This window comes from Pseudomyrmex gracilis, unplaced genomic scaffold (genome assembly GCF_002006095.1).
Source record: "Pseudomyrmex gracilis isolate BER0280 unplaced genomic scaffold, ASM200609v1 scaffold_144, whole genome shotgun sequence".
NCBI lineage: Eukaryota > Metazoa > Arthropoda > Insecta > Hymenoptera > Formicidae > Pseudomyrmex > Pseudomyrmex gracilis.
The window spans coordinates 222,356-241,692 of NW_018020728.1; the positions used below are offsets into that span (position 1 = coordinate 222,356).

The window sequence follows — 19,337 nt, forward strand, 5'->3', positions numbered from 1 at the left end:
AACCACTTGCAACAGTAAAAACACATTTGTAACAGTAAAATCCACGATTACACATATCGGGAAATAAATTTATTTGTAAACCCTTCCACAAGGTGTCTGAATATCTTAGAACAACATATATGTATAAATTGGGAGACTTTTAATATTGCGGAAATTATCTACAGAGAAAATAGATAAGTATGATCTCTTGTTTATCTACACAGATTGGCAAACACGGTTATCTTACAATGATTGAGAAACAATAATTGGTAAAATTAATGTAGTTCGTTAATGATGCTTATCAGTTACGAACGAGAGATTATGAGCGGTCCCACGTTGTCGCCGTGCTCCTTATTGTGACACCCGTGGGAACCATCACAATATGGCCACTGTATAAGAAAAATAATTTAAAAAACGATGTAACTTATCACATAAAACAATTAATTTATGTAAACTCTCTCTTGTTCTCTTCTTATGCAATAAATACAGTGTAACATAAGAAAGGAAATTATATAAGAGTAAAAATTAATTTTGAACGTAAAAAACGTTCAAAAGCAATTAAATCTTAATTAAATTTCATCGTTAATGTATTCAGAAGATTTGAGAAATGTGTATCATTTTAAATCAGAGCACACTGCTGCGTTATTGCACAATGTGTATTTGGTAACATCATATTCTTGGAAACATTGGCTAAGTAGGTTGCAGATTAAGAAATAAAGATGAAACTGCAAATGATGCGGCAAAAGAACTTACATTTTCAGTTCTCCAGCAACGGCAGAACACAGCTTTTTTATCTATATCTTCGATATCAATTTCATCCACTACTTTGGCTACATCCTTTTTTATTGTTCGATTAACTCGCCCACATGGCTACAAAATACATATTTGCATTGCGAGATAATTTTTTATATTGCAATCAAACACACAAGTATATCAACTAAAAAACAAAAATCTATGTGACACAGTCGAGTGAAAATTAAACTCATTCATAATATTCGGATAACATTCTGGAATTGTAGCTGCACCGTGTTGTCTTCTGCACTTGGAATGAAGGCTACAGGATGTTTTTCACAAATTAACACAGATCTCGATTTAAATACAAGTTCTCCAAACAATGTGGAACTGGTAACTTTCGGAAAGACCGACATTGAGACAAAAAATTTGTTTTGAGCAATTATTCAAACTAGTGTCTTAAATAAAATTTCCATCAAGATAAATTAATTCGTGCTGTGAAACAACCTATATATTCCATGATCCGAGCGAAAAGGTGCAATCGCGGAAAATATGGAGTGCAGTAAATTTACGGGCAAGTTTACAACGGAATTTAAAAACCAGATAACTGATGAATTATATAACTCTCTCTTCTAAACACGTAAATAATTAACTATCATAGACTCTTTCCGCGATCCTTGATCCATCTTCTAAGAATGGTTTGTCATTCGATTCGGACAAAAGTGGTGTTGCATCAGCCGTACCGGTTAGATGTGCGTAGTTACGCTTAGATATTTTTGGACAATCTTCGGTGTTTTTACACCGATTTCTTCAGTTTATCAGTATTTTTAACGAACGTACAACTCCGTGGCTTGTACCCAAACCACGGTTTAGGACCTGTGTCACGATTCCTAAAGACTTAGAATGGCGTATGGACTAGCTTGAAACGGTCCTTTGAGCCATATATGCACCAAACCAAACCATCTTCTAAGAATGACTAAGCACAAGGATGTACTTACCGACGGTCTACCGTGAGGGCAAAACGCCCTGTAGGACATATATCCTACTCCCACGAGTAATGCAGTGGGTGGCAGAAGAGCGAGCCAGTCCTTCACTGACATAAAACAAAAAATAATAACAAACAAGTCAATAAAGAAATTTAACAATCTAATCAAAGTGAAAGGTTATATTTGCAAAGTTACGCGCGAAGTGCAAAATTTATCGGCGGGATGAGACGCGTGAAGTCTGATAGCACAGCGGACGTTTACCTCCTAAGCGGAACCATCCGCCTATCGAGTCAGGAATCGGCAAACCGGCTAGATAATTCGGAACGGACACTTTGACAAGGCGTGCGATCGGCTCCATCTTCGCTCGGTTGCGCTCAGCCAACTGGCAACAGCGCCAATCGCCGACATTCGTCGACAGTGCGAGATCAATTTCAGAAGGGGCCTTTCGCGAAACTCCATTGACGTTCGATCGCAATTAAGCGAACACTTTCCCGTTCAGATATCCGATCGAATTACGCGCGATTAGTTACAATCTGATTCACGCTAAATCTCGCGTGCTTCGAGAACGGCGAATAAATTATTCGAGGAATCAAATTCGCTCCTGTGTCCGTTGCTCGCGATACATTCCTGACCCAGGTGTTGCGTGATTGGTCAGCTACAGGCGTAGAGGAGAAACGCGATAGCGAGGTGAAGGACCGGTAGCGCGCGCAGGTGGCGCCGCACCACCGCTGTAGTCGGTTTCCTCAGTCGCGAGGTGTCAGCCGGTCGTGCGGGAAGTTTGTTTTTGCCACTTGCGATTACGCGACACTCTTCCGAAAGTGTGCAGTATTTATCCGCGACGCCTTATATCTCGCGCTGTTTCTCTCCCGGACGGATAGTGCACGCGTAAATAATGTGAATTGCGTGGAATAGCTTCGCATCTCCTTTTTTCATCCTTGTGGCGTCGAGGTGGGAGCGAGCGAGCGAGAGAGAAAGAGAAAGAAAGAGAGAGACCAACGACGACGACGACGATCGTTTCGCAGTGCGGCGTGCGGTAAGGGGGCAGGAGGAGGAGGGCGCCTCCCCTTCCCGCGTGTGGGTGTGCGTGCCCGAGGGATAGATACGCCGTCGTCAAGTGACAGGAGGGCAGAGGGCGAGAATAACCCAAATAAAGGTGGTGCGTCCTACGCTCTCTTATCATTCGGATCGGGGGTAACAGAGAGTGTGAAGGAAAGAGAGAGAGAGAGAGAGAAAGAGCGCACGAGATAGTGAAAACGTGAACCGCGCGCGGCAAATGACAGCGAAGAGGTGAGGATCAATGTGCCGTGATGGCTGAGGAGGAGCTGCTGGTCACCCTGTGCCGCGGCGACTCCGGTTCCGGCGGCTCCTTTGGCTTCTCGTTGCTCGGCGCCTCGGCGTCGGCGGGCTTGCCGGCCGCCCACGTCATCTACGACATCGTCGAGAATTCCCCGGCGGCCAGGAGCGGCAAGGTAAATTCGCTGAGATAATAGAACGGAGATTTTCGGCCGTATATAAGGTCGAATTTTGCGTAGGTGCGTCACAGAAGATTGATTCTCGAGCAGTAAAATGCGACGAGACTGATGTTTTTTTCCGTCTCTCTTTCCGTTGGCATTGAAAATGCCTTAGAAATAAACAACTTAATCAGCTTGCGTCTAATACCGTAGATAGATACGCGGATCAATCTGAAACGGAACACAATTGGATCCGAGCTAATCCTTGTGTGATTTATTAAGCGACAATTGAATAAAAACAAATCAGTAAATTCGATTGAGTACGTGGAAAAAAACAAAGAATTAAATTGCCGTCAGTTTTTTTCCCCTTGCAGTTGACTTCTCAAAAAGGTGAGATAACGTGACATTGCACTGGTCACCAAAAAAAGAACTTTGTGTTTTTGCAACGTTAGCCGAAACTCCGCGACATTCGGACAGTTCGATTCGAATGACTTCTTTTTTGTAGTTTAGAAACAAAAAAAAACACATTCACAATCTTAAAAATGCATCAAGTATTGATTGCAGCTGTCTTTTGCAATTTATGCCGCTATAAGGAGGAAGGATAAAATGCACTTTAGCACTTCGCGAGAGCGATGATGCTCTTCTTAACGTTCTTCTATCAAGCACACTCGATTCACGCTGATAAGAATCAGTGATCTATCCCTAAGCACGTTCTAAAAATGTCTGATATTGTGCAGTGTCGCAAAGATAAGCTGTATTGCGCTTAAAGAAATTCACAGATCCGACGTTTTGTTATTTATTAAGGTAATAGAAAACGTTTGTTATTTATTTTCTTCTGTGTGTATGTACACACACACACACACACTCACAAATATATCACGTATATATATTTCAAATGTTATATAAATCGGATAGAAAGTTAATACAATATGAGATAATATAAAATTTGTTTATCCATTTCCACGCGCGTGTATTCATCGCATATACACTTGTGTATTACGTGATTTGCATGCTAAAGAAGAGAAGCAAGAGAGGAAGAAAAGAAATGTTAGATAACTCGAATGAATGACCAAAGTCCTCTTTCGTTGCCGTTTCAAATAAACAATTTAAGTAATATTGAAACTAGCTGATCAACGCGGTTGCAAAGTCGCACGAGTCTTCGGCTAAATTTAGTTTTGACGAAGAAAAAAAAATGACGAAAGCACCAAGATGAGAGAGCGACGTAAAAGCGAGAGTGCACCAGCTGCATTCTTTCTGCATGGCGACACATTTTCGTGAATAATTTTTTAATGAATGATCAAAGGTGTTTTGGCCAACGAGTTTTATGGATGTTTGCGCGCATACACACACACACACAAAGATATTGATATATATGTATATATTTGAAACAAATACCGAGAGTAATAAGGGCAGTGTAAGTCGAAATTGATTTCTGAACAAAGTAGAAAATATGACATTAAAATTTATCGCATTGAAGCGTAAAGTAAAATTTAATTACTCGATGTTTCAATGTTGCAAATGAGTTTTAAGCAGCACGGAGCACCAAGAAGCACCGCCATGGATTTCATTTAGGTCTCGGTTTTTGTATCGACTTATATATATACATATAATACGCGGTCATACTCCTCTCTCTCCCTCAGTTTATTTCAAACAATATTGCACCATGTGCGAATAATTTTGTCCCACTTTGCGATTTTCGATCAGCTGTTTCCTCAATAAGGAGAGCTGCTCCTGGCGATCGTTAATCGCCCCGAGGAAGATATTCAGCCTCCGGAGATCGTTAGGGATCGTTTCCGCGCCAATGCCGGGATACGGGCAGCTGGTCCAAACTGGTCCGTCGTTCCAGAGCAGATCCAGCCCCCCGATTCTAGTCTCGCGACCAGTGAAGTGACCCTCCAAGCAGAATTATCGATTTATTTACTTATGCAAAACGGTCCTTCTCTCTTTCTTCCATCTTGGTTTTTACGCAACAGTATAATTTTTTGTATACATGTATACACAATTATATATTATATCAAATGTATATTATATTATTACTTGTATCTTATGAAACATTAATTTTAATTAATGCTATACCTCGAAGTCGAGAACATTGAGGACATCGTCAACCAGATCGAACTTGAGGCGATGGTCTTCGTCATCGGTGCCTGCCAGAGCGGGGGACGCGTTGACCTCCAGCAACCAAGGTCGCAGGTCGTCGCTGAGTAATACGTCGTAACCATAGAGCTCGAAGCAGTTTCGATCGTGCATCATGGCAGGCTGCACCGCGAACAGACTCGCCATTATCACCGCTGCAACAAAAGCAAGCTGAAGCTGAAGTTTCCGAAATAAGAAATAATTAAAAAAATGCAGAGATAAAACGGTACCGGTGATACGTTGTATCAAGTTCTCAATCATTTCTGCTCCGTGACAAGCCGTCAAGTAGTCTCTGAGTTTGCTCAGAGCCCACTTGCAGTCCCATTTCTCGTTCTCATTCTCCATCAAAGGAGCACCTTTCTGATTCGCCTTCAGCTGTATCGCCATGTTTGTCAGGTGCACTCTGTTATCGCCAATGTTCTGTAAGTCGAACAATCGTCCGCACAAGCGAGCAAACCCCTCCCTGGCCAGCCACACTTTCAACGGATGAAACGACGTCACCAATACGTAAAGACGCAGATCGAATTTTCGTCCTGAAATCAAGGATTCACATCTCTTGCTGTTAAATATATTATGACGCGATATTTGAACGAACGTTCAAGACAAACAAATTGAAGTCACATAATTGTAAATTACACATCAGACTCTAAAATCCAAACCTGTGACGAGATAAGGATTATCTATGTATCTCTGAACGATATAAGTCTCAGGCGAAATTCCTTGCTGCTGCGAGGCGGCAGCTTTGGCTTCTCTGCTCTTCCATTCCGCAAGATCCTTGAGTTTTCTAAACAAAAAGATGCCTATACCTCGCGATTTCGCCGCCGGTTTAACAATCCACGTAGCTCCTTGCTGCCTGGTAGATTTAATAAATTATTTATTTAATTTAATTTCTTTGAAATGTACAATTACATACGGTACAGTTACATTGAAGAAGAATATGATGGAATTAGATGATAAGAAAACGGAAAACAACGTCTACTTGTTATACTCCTCGACAAACATTCGGTAGTCGCTAGGCAACTCGAAGGTCACTGGCATGCTGTCGCAGATTTCGGCCTCGGCCGTTTTCCCGGCCTTCACGAGAACCTTCTTGTACCGCTTGAGATTACGGCACAGGTAATTCTTGCGCGTGAGCTCGTAATGGTTACGGAAGTGCGGCACCCGTTGGTGAGGACGCAGCTTCTTCCGATCCCCGTCCAACACCTGTCGCAGCGCGTCGCCCGTCTCGCACCACCACAAGTGCCAACTGTTGTCTTTGGGATCGACTATCTCGGGGAACGAAGAGAGAGAAGCAGTGCTCTAATTGCCGTACGGCTTTCAAGACACGGCAAATTTTGACGCAGAAATTTACCTGTGTCCAACCTCTCGCCAACATCACTTTGGTCTGCGTCGACATGAAGTCACAACGAAATTTCACTTTATCCTCGTCGTTCTGTTTCTTTTTCAAATCGCTGGACTTACTTCCCAGGTCGCATAACTCGGTCATTTCGGTTATCGAGGGAATAATCAATGGAACCTTCGGCATCGTTTTATTATTCACGAATCAGCTGAACTGACTGAATGATTATCGGACGGATTGAGTGATTCGCATTTATTATTCTTTTATACAGCGTGTCTCGAGAAATTCTTTATGCCCTTTGTATGAGTTGCTTTCATTTGCAATATTGAGATTAATTTACTTTTTCAAATTAATTTTTTTCAGTATTAATATAGCTAATAGATAGTTTTCTTTCACTGATTAATTAATAAGGTCGTGTATATTTAATATTTCCACACGGACACATCTCTTTTCTCGTCAAAAATCTTAGGAAAAGTTGTCACGATTGAAAGCATACATATACGTAATTGTACTTGAACTAACTAACATATTGGAGAACGGCCCGAAGAAGTCAATGTCATTGCGGGTTCTGAAAATACATTTGGCTACTGCCCGAAATTTGTGTGTGTGTGTGTGTGTGTGTCTTCCGACTCGACATTAGATCAGTCGCATTTTATCGGTCGCGTGTTGTTGATGTTCTTCGATAATAGAAAATACAAAAATATTGTTGTCCGAAAGGTGTTGTACCAGAAGTGTTTTGAATGTCTAAACTTGCGTTTTGTTTGTCGTGCTGTTTGCGACCTTTCGACTATCTCTTCGGGGAACGCTCTGGGAGAGATAGATTCGATCACATCGAATACATGCCTCTCTGTCAGGTGAATCTCTCGGCTTTTCGCAAAAATCATCTGTTAATTATATAACAGTGTGAAGGAAAGGAATTAAAAAAACGCGAGCGTAAAAGATGTGTCTGAGAAAGAGTTCAATCGTCGTCATAATTTTTTATTATCTTTTATAATCTCTCTCTCTTTCTCTCTCTCTCTCTCTCTTTCTTTCAATACGAGAGTGTGTTTTCATTTATTTTCTTCGACTCAAATATTACAGTTTTAACTCAGCAAAAATAAAGATTTATTGTAAAGATACGCGTATCTTGTTTTCCTCTTGATATTCCGCTGAGGAATCTGGTGCAGATAAACTGGAATCCTTTCGCTGAACTTATCTCACACGGAGCGACTCGATTTCGTAACAGGACTCGCTTTGGTTTCAGACTTTCACGCGGCGGTGGTCCGCGTGCGTTTTCGACCGGTCGTATTATCGCGTATTTGATAATAATGTTATATTATTAATGTGTACGTGTGTGTATAAATATGGCGTTACGTCAGAGACATTATTATAGTTAATTATAGGAGAGACGCGCACACATGAGGTGATAATCAGTTAATTATTTTAATGTATTTAATCGAATAAAACAGATATGCGAACATATAAAATTAAACGCACGATAATGCGAAAGTATAATATACACATATAATGTATACGTGTGCGATGTATATCCTTCGTACATAAAACAGTTTTGCCTGATTGTTTTCTAGGTCGAAGCTGGTGACGTTATACTCAGAGTGAATGAAGTTGATGTCAATCGTTTCAGCACAAAAGAAGGTAAAAAAGAATATCTTATTTATATATATTTTTCAAAAATTTATAACTTTAATCCACATAAAACATGATCGTACAGCGACTGTACTGATACGAAAAGTAGATTTCAGAAACTCGTCATTTTTACTTTTGAGACATCAGATGTACAGTTCAATTTTTTTTGTCAGTCAAATTTTTTTCGCATCTACATGAATAACGGCAAGAAATGTATAAATTAAACGTCAATCATTTGAGACAATATAATACAATTTTTTATTTGCAATTCAACTGGTAAACTTTTACAGAAAATTACTTATACAGAGAGGGATAAAAAACATCTCAATTTTGTTAACTGGCATGACCATCGAAATCGAACTTGATAACACCTTAGAGAACAGAATATGTAAGACATTTCTTTAACAAACATATAATTAACGTAGTAAATTATATATTTATTATGTATTTGTTGTTACGTGAATAATTATGTACGTATATTTATTCCTTTTTAATAAGTATATAAGTAATTTATGTATAAGTAATTGAGTACTACTGTTATATGTCAGAGAAAAAATAATGTATCAAAATGTTATACAAAAAAATGTTTGAAGAAAATTAATGCTAACCTTCAAAATTTGTGCAATATATGGAAAATTTGCGACTACAAGTAGTTTTTGCAATTATATGAATGACGTGGTCGATTAAAGGTTAAAGTTCATAAATGGCGGTGATGAATGTAATAGTCCACGTAAGAGTTGAATATATCCGTCTGTCAAATTAAGTCGGTGACAGACCACAGACGTGGGTTCTGCTATGGTCAAAAATTTATGGTCACATATTTCATCGATTCCTCGCCCTTCAAAACGTAACATAAAAATAGACTCCATCATATCGATATTATTAATTTGTAGCAACTTATATATTATATTAACTCACATTCAATTTAAACATGTACACATTCACACTAATAAAATTCTAAAAAATTTCCTCCACCTTATTAATAAATGAAAAAGTAAAAACTTAAATTAATATATATTAATTAATTTTAGACATACACATAAGTTTACCAAAATTCTGTAATAAATACATGTTAACGTATAAATACATAAAGTTTCTTTAATTTTAAAGCTGAAATTACAATAAAGATTAACATTTTGTTTCAGTGTTGAAATGTTTGCGGCTTTCTTCAGATCCAGTCACCTTAAAGCTGCGAAGAGGTGAGTAAAAATCCCGTAATAATCAATATGTGACCACACGCGCATAAGAGGGATATAATATTATAGTGTAATATATAATTGTATCGCGTGCACATGTACAAATTAGCTCGTTTGTCTATCGTTTATGTAAGAGTTATGTATTTTAGGAATATTTAATCGAATATATATTATATTTTTTTACATAATATTGTTTCTTACATAACGTTATAAGCGTGAATAAATTTTTTGTTGATATTGTATGCACAAACACATATTACGAGGCTGGTGAACTCTCGCGATCGAGAGCGATCTAATGATAGATCACTGTCGGAGCACGTTCTTGAACCTGACATGGTAGTAATAATAGAATTAACGCTGTAACAAGCGGCAACTAACGCGACAAAAGGAGGAAGTTACGCATCCACCCCATAGAAGGGGATGGCCGATGACCAAGGGCGCGCGATTATTCGCACGGGTGATCCTCAAACGATGCGTGAAGATGACAAACGATTTTCTGTCAGACGATCACGACGAGACCTTGTCGGAACGCTCTTTTATGTTTTTGTCGCAATTTTGTATAGCTAGAGCATTTTTATTCTTACGTTATATTATCGCTGTAGTTTTTTTGTTACATTATCGGTCTATCATTTCTCTCTTTCTCTCTCTCTCTCTCGCTCTTTCACAGAAGAAACAAATCTTTGCCACTTTGAATTATATGATATACATACATGTATATATTAGAATCTGGATGTATGTGTGTGTTAAAAAGAGTAAAATTATTCAGATCCTGCTGTAAAAGCGCACGTTCGACGTCTTCTTTCTCCCGGACAACCCTCGAACGATGACGAGACGGATTCATCGCAAAATGCCCTAACGAACAACCCCAAGAACGTCAGCGTTTCTGACAATGTCGAAAACAAGGAGCTTAGAAAGGCATCGGACACGCCGGAAGTATCCGCGGATTCGCCTGTGCCAACGTCGACGTCGGCGACGACGACGACGAGAAGCAATGGCTCGTGTAGCGACGCTTCCGTCTCGTCAGAGTTGGAAGCGCTTCTACCGCCCGTGGACAACTTCAAGGAAGAAGAGCGAACTCAATGGGAGCCACTCTCTGCTGAGAAATTCCCTCGACAGAAAAATACGCCTAGGTACAAAAATAAACAACTTTGATCGCTTGTTATTTAAACGTTATCGCATCTTCGTCACCCGTTCGAGCGTAACTAATTTTATCTCGGCTCTTATTATCTCATAAAATTGTTTTGAGCTTAGTAACTCTACACGTATGCGCATAAGTATTATTCATATTTACTATTATCAATAACAACTTGGAATGTTTGTTCTTTTCTTTTTTTTCAGGTTCGAAGCATACATGATGACTGGCGATCTGATGTTAAATTTATCGCGCACGCAGCAGAGCAGCAATCTGTTACCCAAGCAGCATCAGCAGCGAAAGGTTGACTCCCTTAGGTACAATCCCAATCACCAGCACACCTCCACCACTGTCACCACTAGCACTCATCACAATCATAATCATCATCATCACCATCACCATCACAACTCGGTGCCTAGCAGTCCCAACGAGACCCAACTGGCCCATCAGCATCACCACCATCACCGAGGAAACGCTTACAAGGCCTCCAGCTCAGCCAGTACGTCACCCGTGGGCGCAGCTAGGCGCGACGGTGTACAGGGTACCCCGGGAGCTCTGGTTCAGGTCGATCCCAGCAAGAACACTCCCTCGAGCTTCGGTTTTGTGCGTACTTCACGATCGGAAGATCATTTGCAATTTCAAAAGGACCCTTCGATGAGCGCCGTAGATATTGATATCGACGACGATGTTACATCAAGCCTAAACACACTGTTAGATCCACGGCCAGAAGGTTTGATGCCGAACGAACGTATCGTGTGGACCTATAACGCGCCCGTCAGCTCGCCGGCTGCTTCTTGCTGTCAGAACGGTGGTTCCTCGTCCTCGTCCTCCTCTTCTTCATCATCCTCGTCGACAAGTCCTCAGCGTTCTCTGTCTCCCGCTTCTCCCACCTCCGTCTCGTCCTCCGTTATGTCCTCCAACTCTGGCTCCCGTAGGTTTCCACCGGTTCAAACTGCTCCTGGAGTCTCCGGCGTTCCCAGTAGTCATCTTCCCGCTAATGGCGATATCAGCCAGTCGGAAGCTATCAGCAACATGTCCAGTCCGGACTACAACGACGAAGAGACGATGGATATTCTCAGTGCACGGGATATTATGATGGTGAGCGATCCCAGCGATAGTGATTCGACCATTCTGGCGAGTGAACCGCCCCAAAGGAGGCTAAAAGCCAATCCTCAAGATGCTGGGGAGCACAGGATAGTAATTCAGGTAAAGGGACCTGATAAAGAGACCCCGAGGAATACAAGTCCCAGGCAAGCGAGAAGAAGAAATCCTAGTGGGGATCTGGTGCCATCTGTTGTACCTCAAAATTTGCCGAGAAATCAACCTGGAGTTCCTGGAAATGTGACGGGATCTATAGCACCTGAATGTGTAGGTTATCAGGTAATTTTATGGAATTTTATTGAGAGAAAAATAATTGCCTCTTGAATTTTTTTATTGTTATTATATTTTTGGCAAATAATTGTACACAGTTTTTACACATAATATAAAATTCTATATTTTTCTTGATATTATCTTATGTTTGTATTATTATTAGTTTATTATTGTTTTAGTTTAGTTATATATTTATTTGTTTATTATTGAACGTAGGAATTGAAAGAATGCGAGGATGAAAAAGAGGTCGTCGGAGTGTCCGAGGAACAGAAGGGAAATGCATCGCCGCCGCAGTCGGCAGACGAGGAGAGCGATATTGAAAGTTTGCACAGTTTCCACTACAGCCCAAAGGCGGTAGATTTACCTTCCGCAGTTCGATTGGCCAAACGTCTTTATTCTTTGGACGGTTTTAAGAAGTCGGACGTCTCCAGGCATCTAAGTAAAAAGTACGCCGTTTCCCGCTAATGGATTGTACACAAAATGTCCGCGGATTCCAAAGTTTCAATTTCACATATAACATTATCGTATGTCCACAGCAACGATTTTAGCAAAGCCGTGGCGGAGGAATACTTGCGCTACTTCAACTTCGAGCGAGACACACTGGATGTGGCTCTTAGGAAATTCCTCGCTCAATTCTCGTTGACCGGAGAAACTCAAGAAAGAGAAAGAGTTTTGGTACACTTTTCCAAGAGATATCTTGATTGTAATCCCGGTAGTTTTAACTCGCAAGGTCAGTATGTGTGTTTTATAATATTTATGTCTTTTTTTGCAGAAATTAAAATTAATAAAATGTTTAATATATTTTTAAGATATTTTTTCTACTTCTTCACTTTTAGACGCGGTTCACACGTTAACTTGCGCGATAATGCTGCTTAACACGGACTTGCATGGTCAGAATATCGGTCGGAAGATGTCATGTTCGGAATTTATTGAGAATCTGTCGGAGCTCAACGATGGTGATAACTTCCCTCGCGAAGTACTCAAGCAGCTTTACAATGCCATAAAATCCTTTCCTCTCGAGTGGGCCTTGTAAGTAATGAAAACGCGGTTACGCGTAGAATATTATGTAATAAATTATGTTTATAGATTTAAGAAGCTTAGCTTTCTCTATTTTCTGTGTATTTAGGGATGAAGAAGGAGATGAGGCAGCAAATCAGATAATTCAGCAGAGCGATAATGCAGCAGTGATCGCCGGTGGTGGAAATCCATTCCTCGATGTGCCAAATGTCACGGGTGCCACGGAGTTCAAAAAAGGTTACGTTATGCGTAAATGTTGTTACGATTCCAACGGCAAAAAAAGTATGCACTTCTTTTGTTTATATATATTTCTCATAACAAAAATATACTAAATATATTTCTTATTAAAATATATTATTTCTTATTTTTACACGATAATGTTGCAGCTCCGTTCGGCAAGCGAGGCTGGAAAATGTACTATTGTACATTGCGCGAGCTTGTGTTATATTTACATAAGGATGAGCATGGCTTCCGTAACGACAGTTTACACAATGCTATACGCATTCATCACGCACTGGCCACCAAGGCGACAGATTATACAAAGAAGCAACACGTCTTCCGGTTGCAGACAGCCGATCAGGCCGAGTATCTCTTTCAAACGAGGTACATATCCGGTGCATATTTTTATGCAAAACAATAGAGAAAAAAAGTCGAAAATTAAATGTGCCAAGTTGAATTAACTTTTAAACTGAATTTCAATTCTAATAAAGTTGTAATTTGTTTCGATTTTATTTTAGTTTTAGAAATTTATTTTATGTTTAAATTAGATTTTAAAGATAATCAACGAGCGTATTGATATTGATTACAGTGATTCGAAAGAGCTGCAGTCCTGGGTCGACACGATCAATTTCGTGTGCGCCAGCTTCTCATGTCAGCCGCTCGCGGGCGCCGTCGGCTCTCAACGCAAGTTCCAGCGCCCGTTACTGCCGTGTAGTCATACAAAATTAAATTCCGTGAGTGATACTCTACGATATCTTTTTACTTGACGTTTTTCAAACATTTCTGCACGAACACACCCGCGTCAAATGTGCTAACCATCTTATTATTCTTAGCAGTTCAAGTTTCTAAGTTTCATTTGTTCGTTCATTTTCTCTAGATTTAATTGATTTGTTCTTAGAGAGAGCAATTGCGAGATCATGAAGAGAGAGTCAATAGATTGGAAGCGGAACTGGACGAACACAGACGGCATCCTCCGGAAAGAGGCGCAAAAGCTCTTACTGTACAGAATTACAAGGAAAAGGATGCGTATTTGCATCACGAGGTAACTCAACACGAAAGAACACAAGTAACATTGTACAGAAATTTCATTTCTTTTTTTCACAATCGCAAAAATTAAAATTTTTATTCACAGAAATCCTAGAAAAAATCTTTTCCAATTAAAAACTTTGTCTGCCAAAAAAGTTACATACACCGTAAAAATATGTTCTCTTTTTTTTATTAGAAACTTGAAAACTTTTGTTATTCTGTTTTATTTTTACTTTTATTTTTACGTCTGTCGTTTCTGTTCTTTCATTTTCTGTGTGATCATTTCTAGTAATTGTAAAACAACAGAACTTATCTAAAACTTTCCTTGTTCGAAATCACCACAAAACAAGCCGCAAATTAATTTCTTTCTTTTGTAATTAAAGAAAAGTACGTATTTTTCTACTCCATCTGAAACCACTATCCCTTCGCTTCATCATACCCTACAGAGCAACCCATACGCTGCTCGTTCCAGCTGAAGCGGTACAGAACGTACGCCTACTTACTTCGTTCCCGATTGGCGTTCAGTGAGATGGAGCCGTCGTCGTTGGTGGAAAGCAGCATTGGTGAAGTAGATGAAGGTGCTCTACCTGGACCCGGAGCTCTGGTAAATGCCGAAGGTGCTCTGATACCACCGCCGGTCCCTGAACGCCCAACTGCAGCTAATAGGTACAGTTACCGAGCCGCCATTTATAGTGGCAGCGGTCGCAATCTGCTGAACGGTGGCTACCAGGACTATAATCCTGCCAGCGGCGACATTGGTTGACGTGATGCTTTCAGCTTGTGCGGGCTAATCTGACCCAGGTGCTGTTGCTGGTGCTGGTGACGATGAGACGGTTAACGGTAGATAGTTTTCGAATAACGCAAACTAACGATATATCCGGCAACGCGTATATCGCACATCGTAGTGATGTATTAAAATAACGATATTGACTTTTCAACATCTACGTCTTAAATTAACGATCTTTCCATAGTCTTTTTTTATATTTTCTAATGGCAGTAGAGATACTTGTGGGATCAATTAATAATATTAAATATGTCAATAATTACTGACATTTTTCTAAAACAAAAAAATTAGCAAGAAACATTAATTTGACGTTTAACAAATTGCTTTGTGAGATCTCTTTTAGCTTTCGTTAATGTGTTCTTTCTTGAAGTTTCTCTCTGAGGTTGTTGATTCTGAATTTTTCTCTACTTTTTCTTATTGTTTTAATCAGATACGAATATCGTCTTATTTTAAAGTTATTAGATACGATAAATATAGTGTTATGCTGTGTTGTTATATTGTTAGTTTGCGCACAAATATTAATTATGCAAAATAAGAAAAAATATATTATAAACGTTGTGAGGGTTGTTAAGACTGGATAGAAGAAAGTTTCTGCATTTTAACTTACTGTTCTGGAAAGTTGAAAAAACGGTATCACAAAAAAAATAATAACAGTTTTTATGTGATTATACGACCTATTTAAGAATTTCTTATTTTATTATCAAAAAGATATTGCAATTGTCATATTTAATCTATTTATACCTCCGTAAATATGTTGAACAATTCTATATAAAATATAAAAATTAATTTTAATAGAAAAATTATATTTTTATCTTATATAATATAAAATTGTTTATATTTTTTGTTTACTCTCTTTCTTTTATATGATATTTTATAAAGTTTTTTTAAAATTGCATCATGTAGATAATTATTTTATTTCATCAAAACCAGAATTTTAATGAAACATTGAATTTATTTGATAGCATAAAGACAACGGCTAATATGTCATTAATCTATTCGATTGATTATATTTTCGAAATAATTATATTTTTTAATAATATTGTATGAAATATAAACATTTTATATTTACACGTAACTCTAAAATCCTCGTCTTCCTAATTTTCAATGTGATTTGAATTTTATATACTTTATGTATACAATATTCTACTTTATATATCTGTAATAAATATTTATTTTTTACTACTGTCACTATTTTAAATTAAGAATTAATTATAAATTTAACATTCCATTACATTAAAAAAATAATTAAAATTAACAAAATTTTGATATATATGTCGAATACATTTATTTAATACATCAAAAAAAAATGATGATAAAAATACAATGAAATTTTAATTTCTAGAAATTATAGTAATTTTTCAAGTTATATAAAGATATATAGAGAGATTAATAAAAAATATTATATATAGAGATTATTATATAAAAACGAAATTTTATCTCTCGGATAGGAGAGGAAAGAAGATAAAACAAATATTTACCGGATGTATTGACGTGCGCGAATGTATATAAACTTAAAAGTTTTAAGTTAAATTAGATAAAATAACTCGCAAAACATAAAACGAACTGTGTGTGACGTGATTGTATATTTTTTCTTTTTTTAGTAAATCTTTTACATCTCTCTCTCTTCAATATTTCTAATACATATGTATACTTTTTGCGCGAAAAATTTATTTCTCCTTCTTATTAAGTTTCTTTTTAGTTTTCTCTTTTAGAATTTTTCCTTTCTTTTTTAGAAAACATTTCTTTGTCGAATCACTTTTTTTAATTATTTTTTTAATTTCTTTGGAAAAAAAATGACTATCTCTCTCTTATCAGTAGTTCGTAATATAAATTTCTTGTACATAAAATTGTAATATATATGTGGATATATTATAAACTCTTATTATAAACAACGTAATATAACAATAAAGAGATCAACGATCTTCAAATCTTATATGGACTTACATTTCTGTGAAAAAAGTCCCAACTTTTGTCTCTTTAGCCAAATAATTATTTTTATTTGAAATATATTTATTTATATAATTATATATATAAACTTTATGCAATGTGCTTTTTTGTAATTTTGCATGCATTGGTGTCAACGCACACTATCATTAAGCACTCATTGTAGAGAATTTGATCAGCTTTACTGCATTTTCTTTTGTACATTGCTTAATTTTCTAAATCTCATTTTTATGATCTTTATCTTACATTTTTCTATAGTTTTAGTATTATTTATGCTTTATAAAATTTATTCTGCATTTATTGCTTATTTCATCAATTGTTGGAACAGATTTTTGTTTGTTAAATTGCACTCTAAACCAAATTTCTTTAATTATTCGACGATCTTTTTACTTTATATTAAATTGCTATTTATTTGTTGCATGCAACAGAGTCGACTTGGAAGCTACGTAAAGAGGATCTGCCAGTTTATTGCATCCAGCTTTCAGGATGTTACTCAGAACAGCTTTGTCGCGCAAATATAAAATACGGAAATATAAAACCAGAATAAAGTTTGTTGTTCATAAGATTTTCAATCTTTTTCAAATAAAATCAAAAACACAATTGTGATGTTTGAATGAAGAGTGAAAGATGTTGACTTGTGTCAATCAAATTTATCAATACATTTATCACTTCATAATTAATAAAACTCATACATATATTAATATAAACAATTAATCTTATATAATATAAGTACTACTAATACATATATAATTATTAATCGTATAAATATATATTATTTACAGCTTATTAATTGTTATATTATTCATTAATTTTTACATAATACAATTCAAAATCAATTAAGTAGTAGAATTTTAGTTTCACAATGTATTTAACTATATATATTTAAAAAAATTACTCTAAAATATTTTATTTCAAATTTAGAGTAAATTAAAAAAATTAATATTTAAAAATAAAAATAATAAAAGATTATTACAGAAAACTTTATTTGTTTAACTGTTCTTTTTTTTTAAAGTTCTATCTAAGTAACTAAACTGACAAATTTGTGAATTTTATCGTACAATTCTAAATCGTATTCAACATGCAATTAACAAAGAACACCAATCAACAATCTCTTCATTCTTCATACGCAACACACACACGTGGTAACAGCAGAAAAAATATTCAGAACATATTGTAGAAAAAATTTCAAAATATAGATCTAAATCTAAATAGAAAAAGCCTTTTCTCGCAAATGTAGACGTTTTTTGTTTTTCATTTTTTATGAGCAAACATAATAATAATTGATATGTAATTAAATAACGTAGAAAAACAATTTCAAGATCTACGAAAAATATTTGCAGTACTTAAGACTGACCGTAACAGTATACATGCATATATACATACGTGTATGAAAAATATTTGAGTGTATTACAATTGAATATTTGAGAGAAAGTCTTATATCTATGTGCAGAGCTTTGTTTCACGATAGAGTGATAAGAACCGTTAGTTCCTTATTATATTAGAATTATACAAATTATTATTATTGAAAAACGAACTACTCATTCCTCATAAAGTTTATGATAAATTCTTCATTTTTATTTACGACAGAACAAAATACGATATTAATTTACATCGTTGGAATGCGAAAAAGGCCAAAGATTTGCATTTACACTGATTTTGCTACGAAATCTTTCACAAGTTTGCATGTCTTTTGTTACTTCTTACGCGTTTACATAATATACTTTCGCGTACAAGTTTCAATTTTGTCTTATAAAAACTGATTGAAGATTAGTTCTCTAAAACTTATCGAGTAATTGCCAATTTAGATTTAAAAAAAATAACAAGCGATAAAAGTTTGTTTATACTTGGTTTGCTGTGCCAGGTTTTTGTAAATATATATATATACATATGTTGTTAAATATATATATTTTTGTTACTCTTATTAGTATTATTATCATATATTATTAATATTTGATGAAATAATTCATATTGACTGATAGAGAACAAATTTCTGAAAGGAATGACTGCGTTTTGTATTTATGTGCGTTATTATGTATCTTTGTAAATATAACTATATGAAATAAAAAATAAAAACTTATGTACAAATAAAATCGCTAATCTCTATTGAAAATACTTTGTTATTTATAAGTAACCAGTAACAAAAAATCAAAACTATTACTATAAATACAGTAAAGTTTTCAGTCAAAAAAAGTAATATGTAAAAAGAAAAGGATTTATATCAAGAGACGAGGCAGCAAAGCCATAGTGTTCACCTTGTTATTGGTCAATGCAAGCCGGAAAGTTGAGAAAAGACATAAGAGTTTTATATTTCTGCACTGAAATTGTTCGTCTAATTTATCTCGACAGTACTGAAAGGTTAAACAAAACAAAAGAAAAATGATCAGACTGATCCATTCCTA

At 36.6% G+C, this 19,337-nt stretch overlaps 2 protein-coding genes across 9 annotated transcripts; one reads left to right on the forward strand and one right to left on the reverse strand.

Annotated features, from left to right (window-relative positions):
- Positions 1–118: 118 nt before the first annotated feature.
- On the reverse strand, positions 119–2,098 carry LOC109857112 (CDGSH iron-sulfur domain-containing protein 2 homolog). The gene is made up of 4 exons (XM_020433115.1): positions 1,959–2,098; positions 1,710–1,804; positions 733–849; positions 119–368 (listed from the first exon to the last, which is right to left on the reverse strand). The coding sequence occupies exons 1-4, from the start codon at positions 2,053–2,055 to the stop codon at positions 285–287; spliced, it is 393 nt and encodes a 130-aa protein (XP_020288704.1). The 5' UTR covers positions 2,056–2,098; the 3' UTR covers positions 119–284.
- Positions 2,099–2,183: 85 nt separating this feature from the next.
- Positions 2,184–17,662, forward strand: LOC109857109 (PH and SEC7 domain-containing protein 1). 8 transcript variants are annotated; one of them, XR_002250453.1, is made up of 14 exons: positions 2,184–3,166; positions 8,192–8,258; positions 9,395–9,448; positions 10,212–10,575; positions 10,784–11,945; positions 12,165–12,394; positions 12,485–12,678; positions 12,785–12,977; positions 13,075–13,247; positions 13,352–13,568; positions 13,774–13,918; positions 14,083–14,226; positions 14,683–15,050; positions 17,367–17,662. XR_002250453.1 is itself a non-coding variant. In XM_020433104.1 (14 exons), the coding sequence occupies exons 1-13, from the start codon at positions 3,005–3,007 to the stop codon at positions 14,971–14,973; spliced, it is 3,408 nt and encodes a 1,135-aa protein (XP_020288693.1). In that variant the 5' UTR covers positions 2,398–3,004; the 3' UTR covers positions 14,974–15,011; positions 17,367–17,662. The 8 variants fall into 8 exon arrangements, 4 of the variants coding, with proteins under 4 accessions (XP_020288695.1, XP_020288693.1, XP_020288692.1 ...); XR_002250452.1 differs by having other exon boundaries at positions 2,398–3,166; positions 10,784–11,957; XM_020433104.1 differs by having other exon boundaries at positions 2,398–3,166; positions 10,784–11,957; positions 14,683–15,011.
- Positions 17,663–19,337: the final 1,675 nt, after the last annotated feature.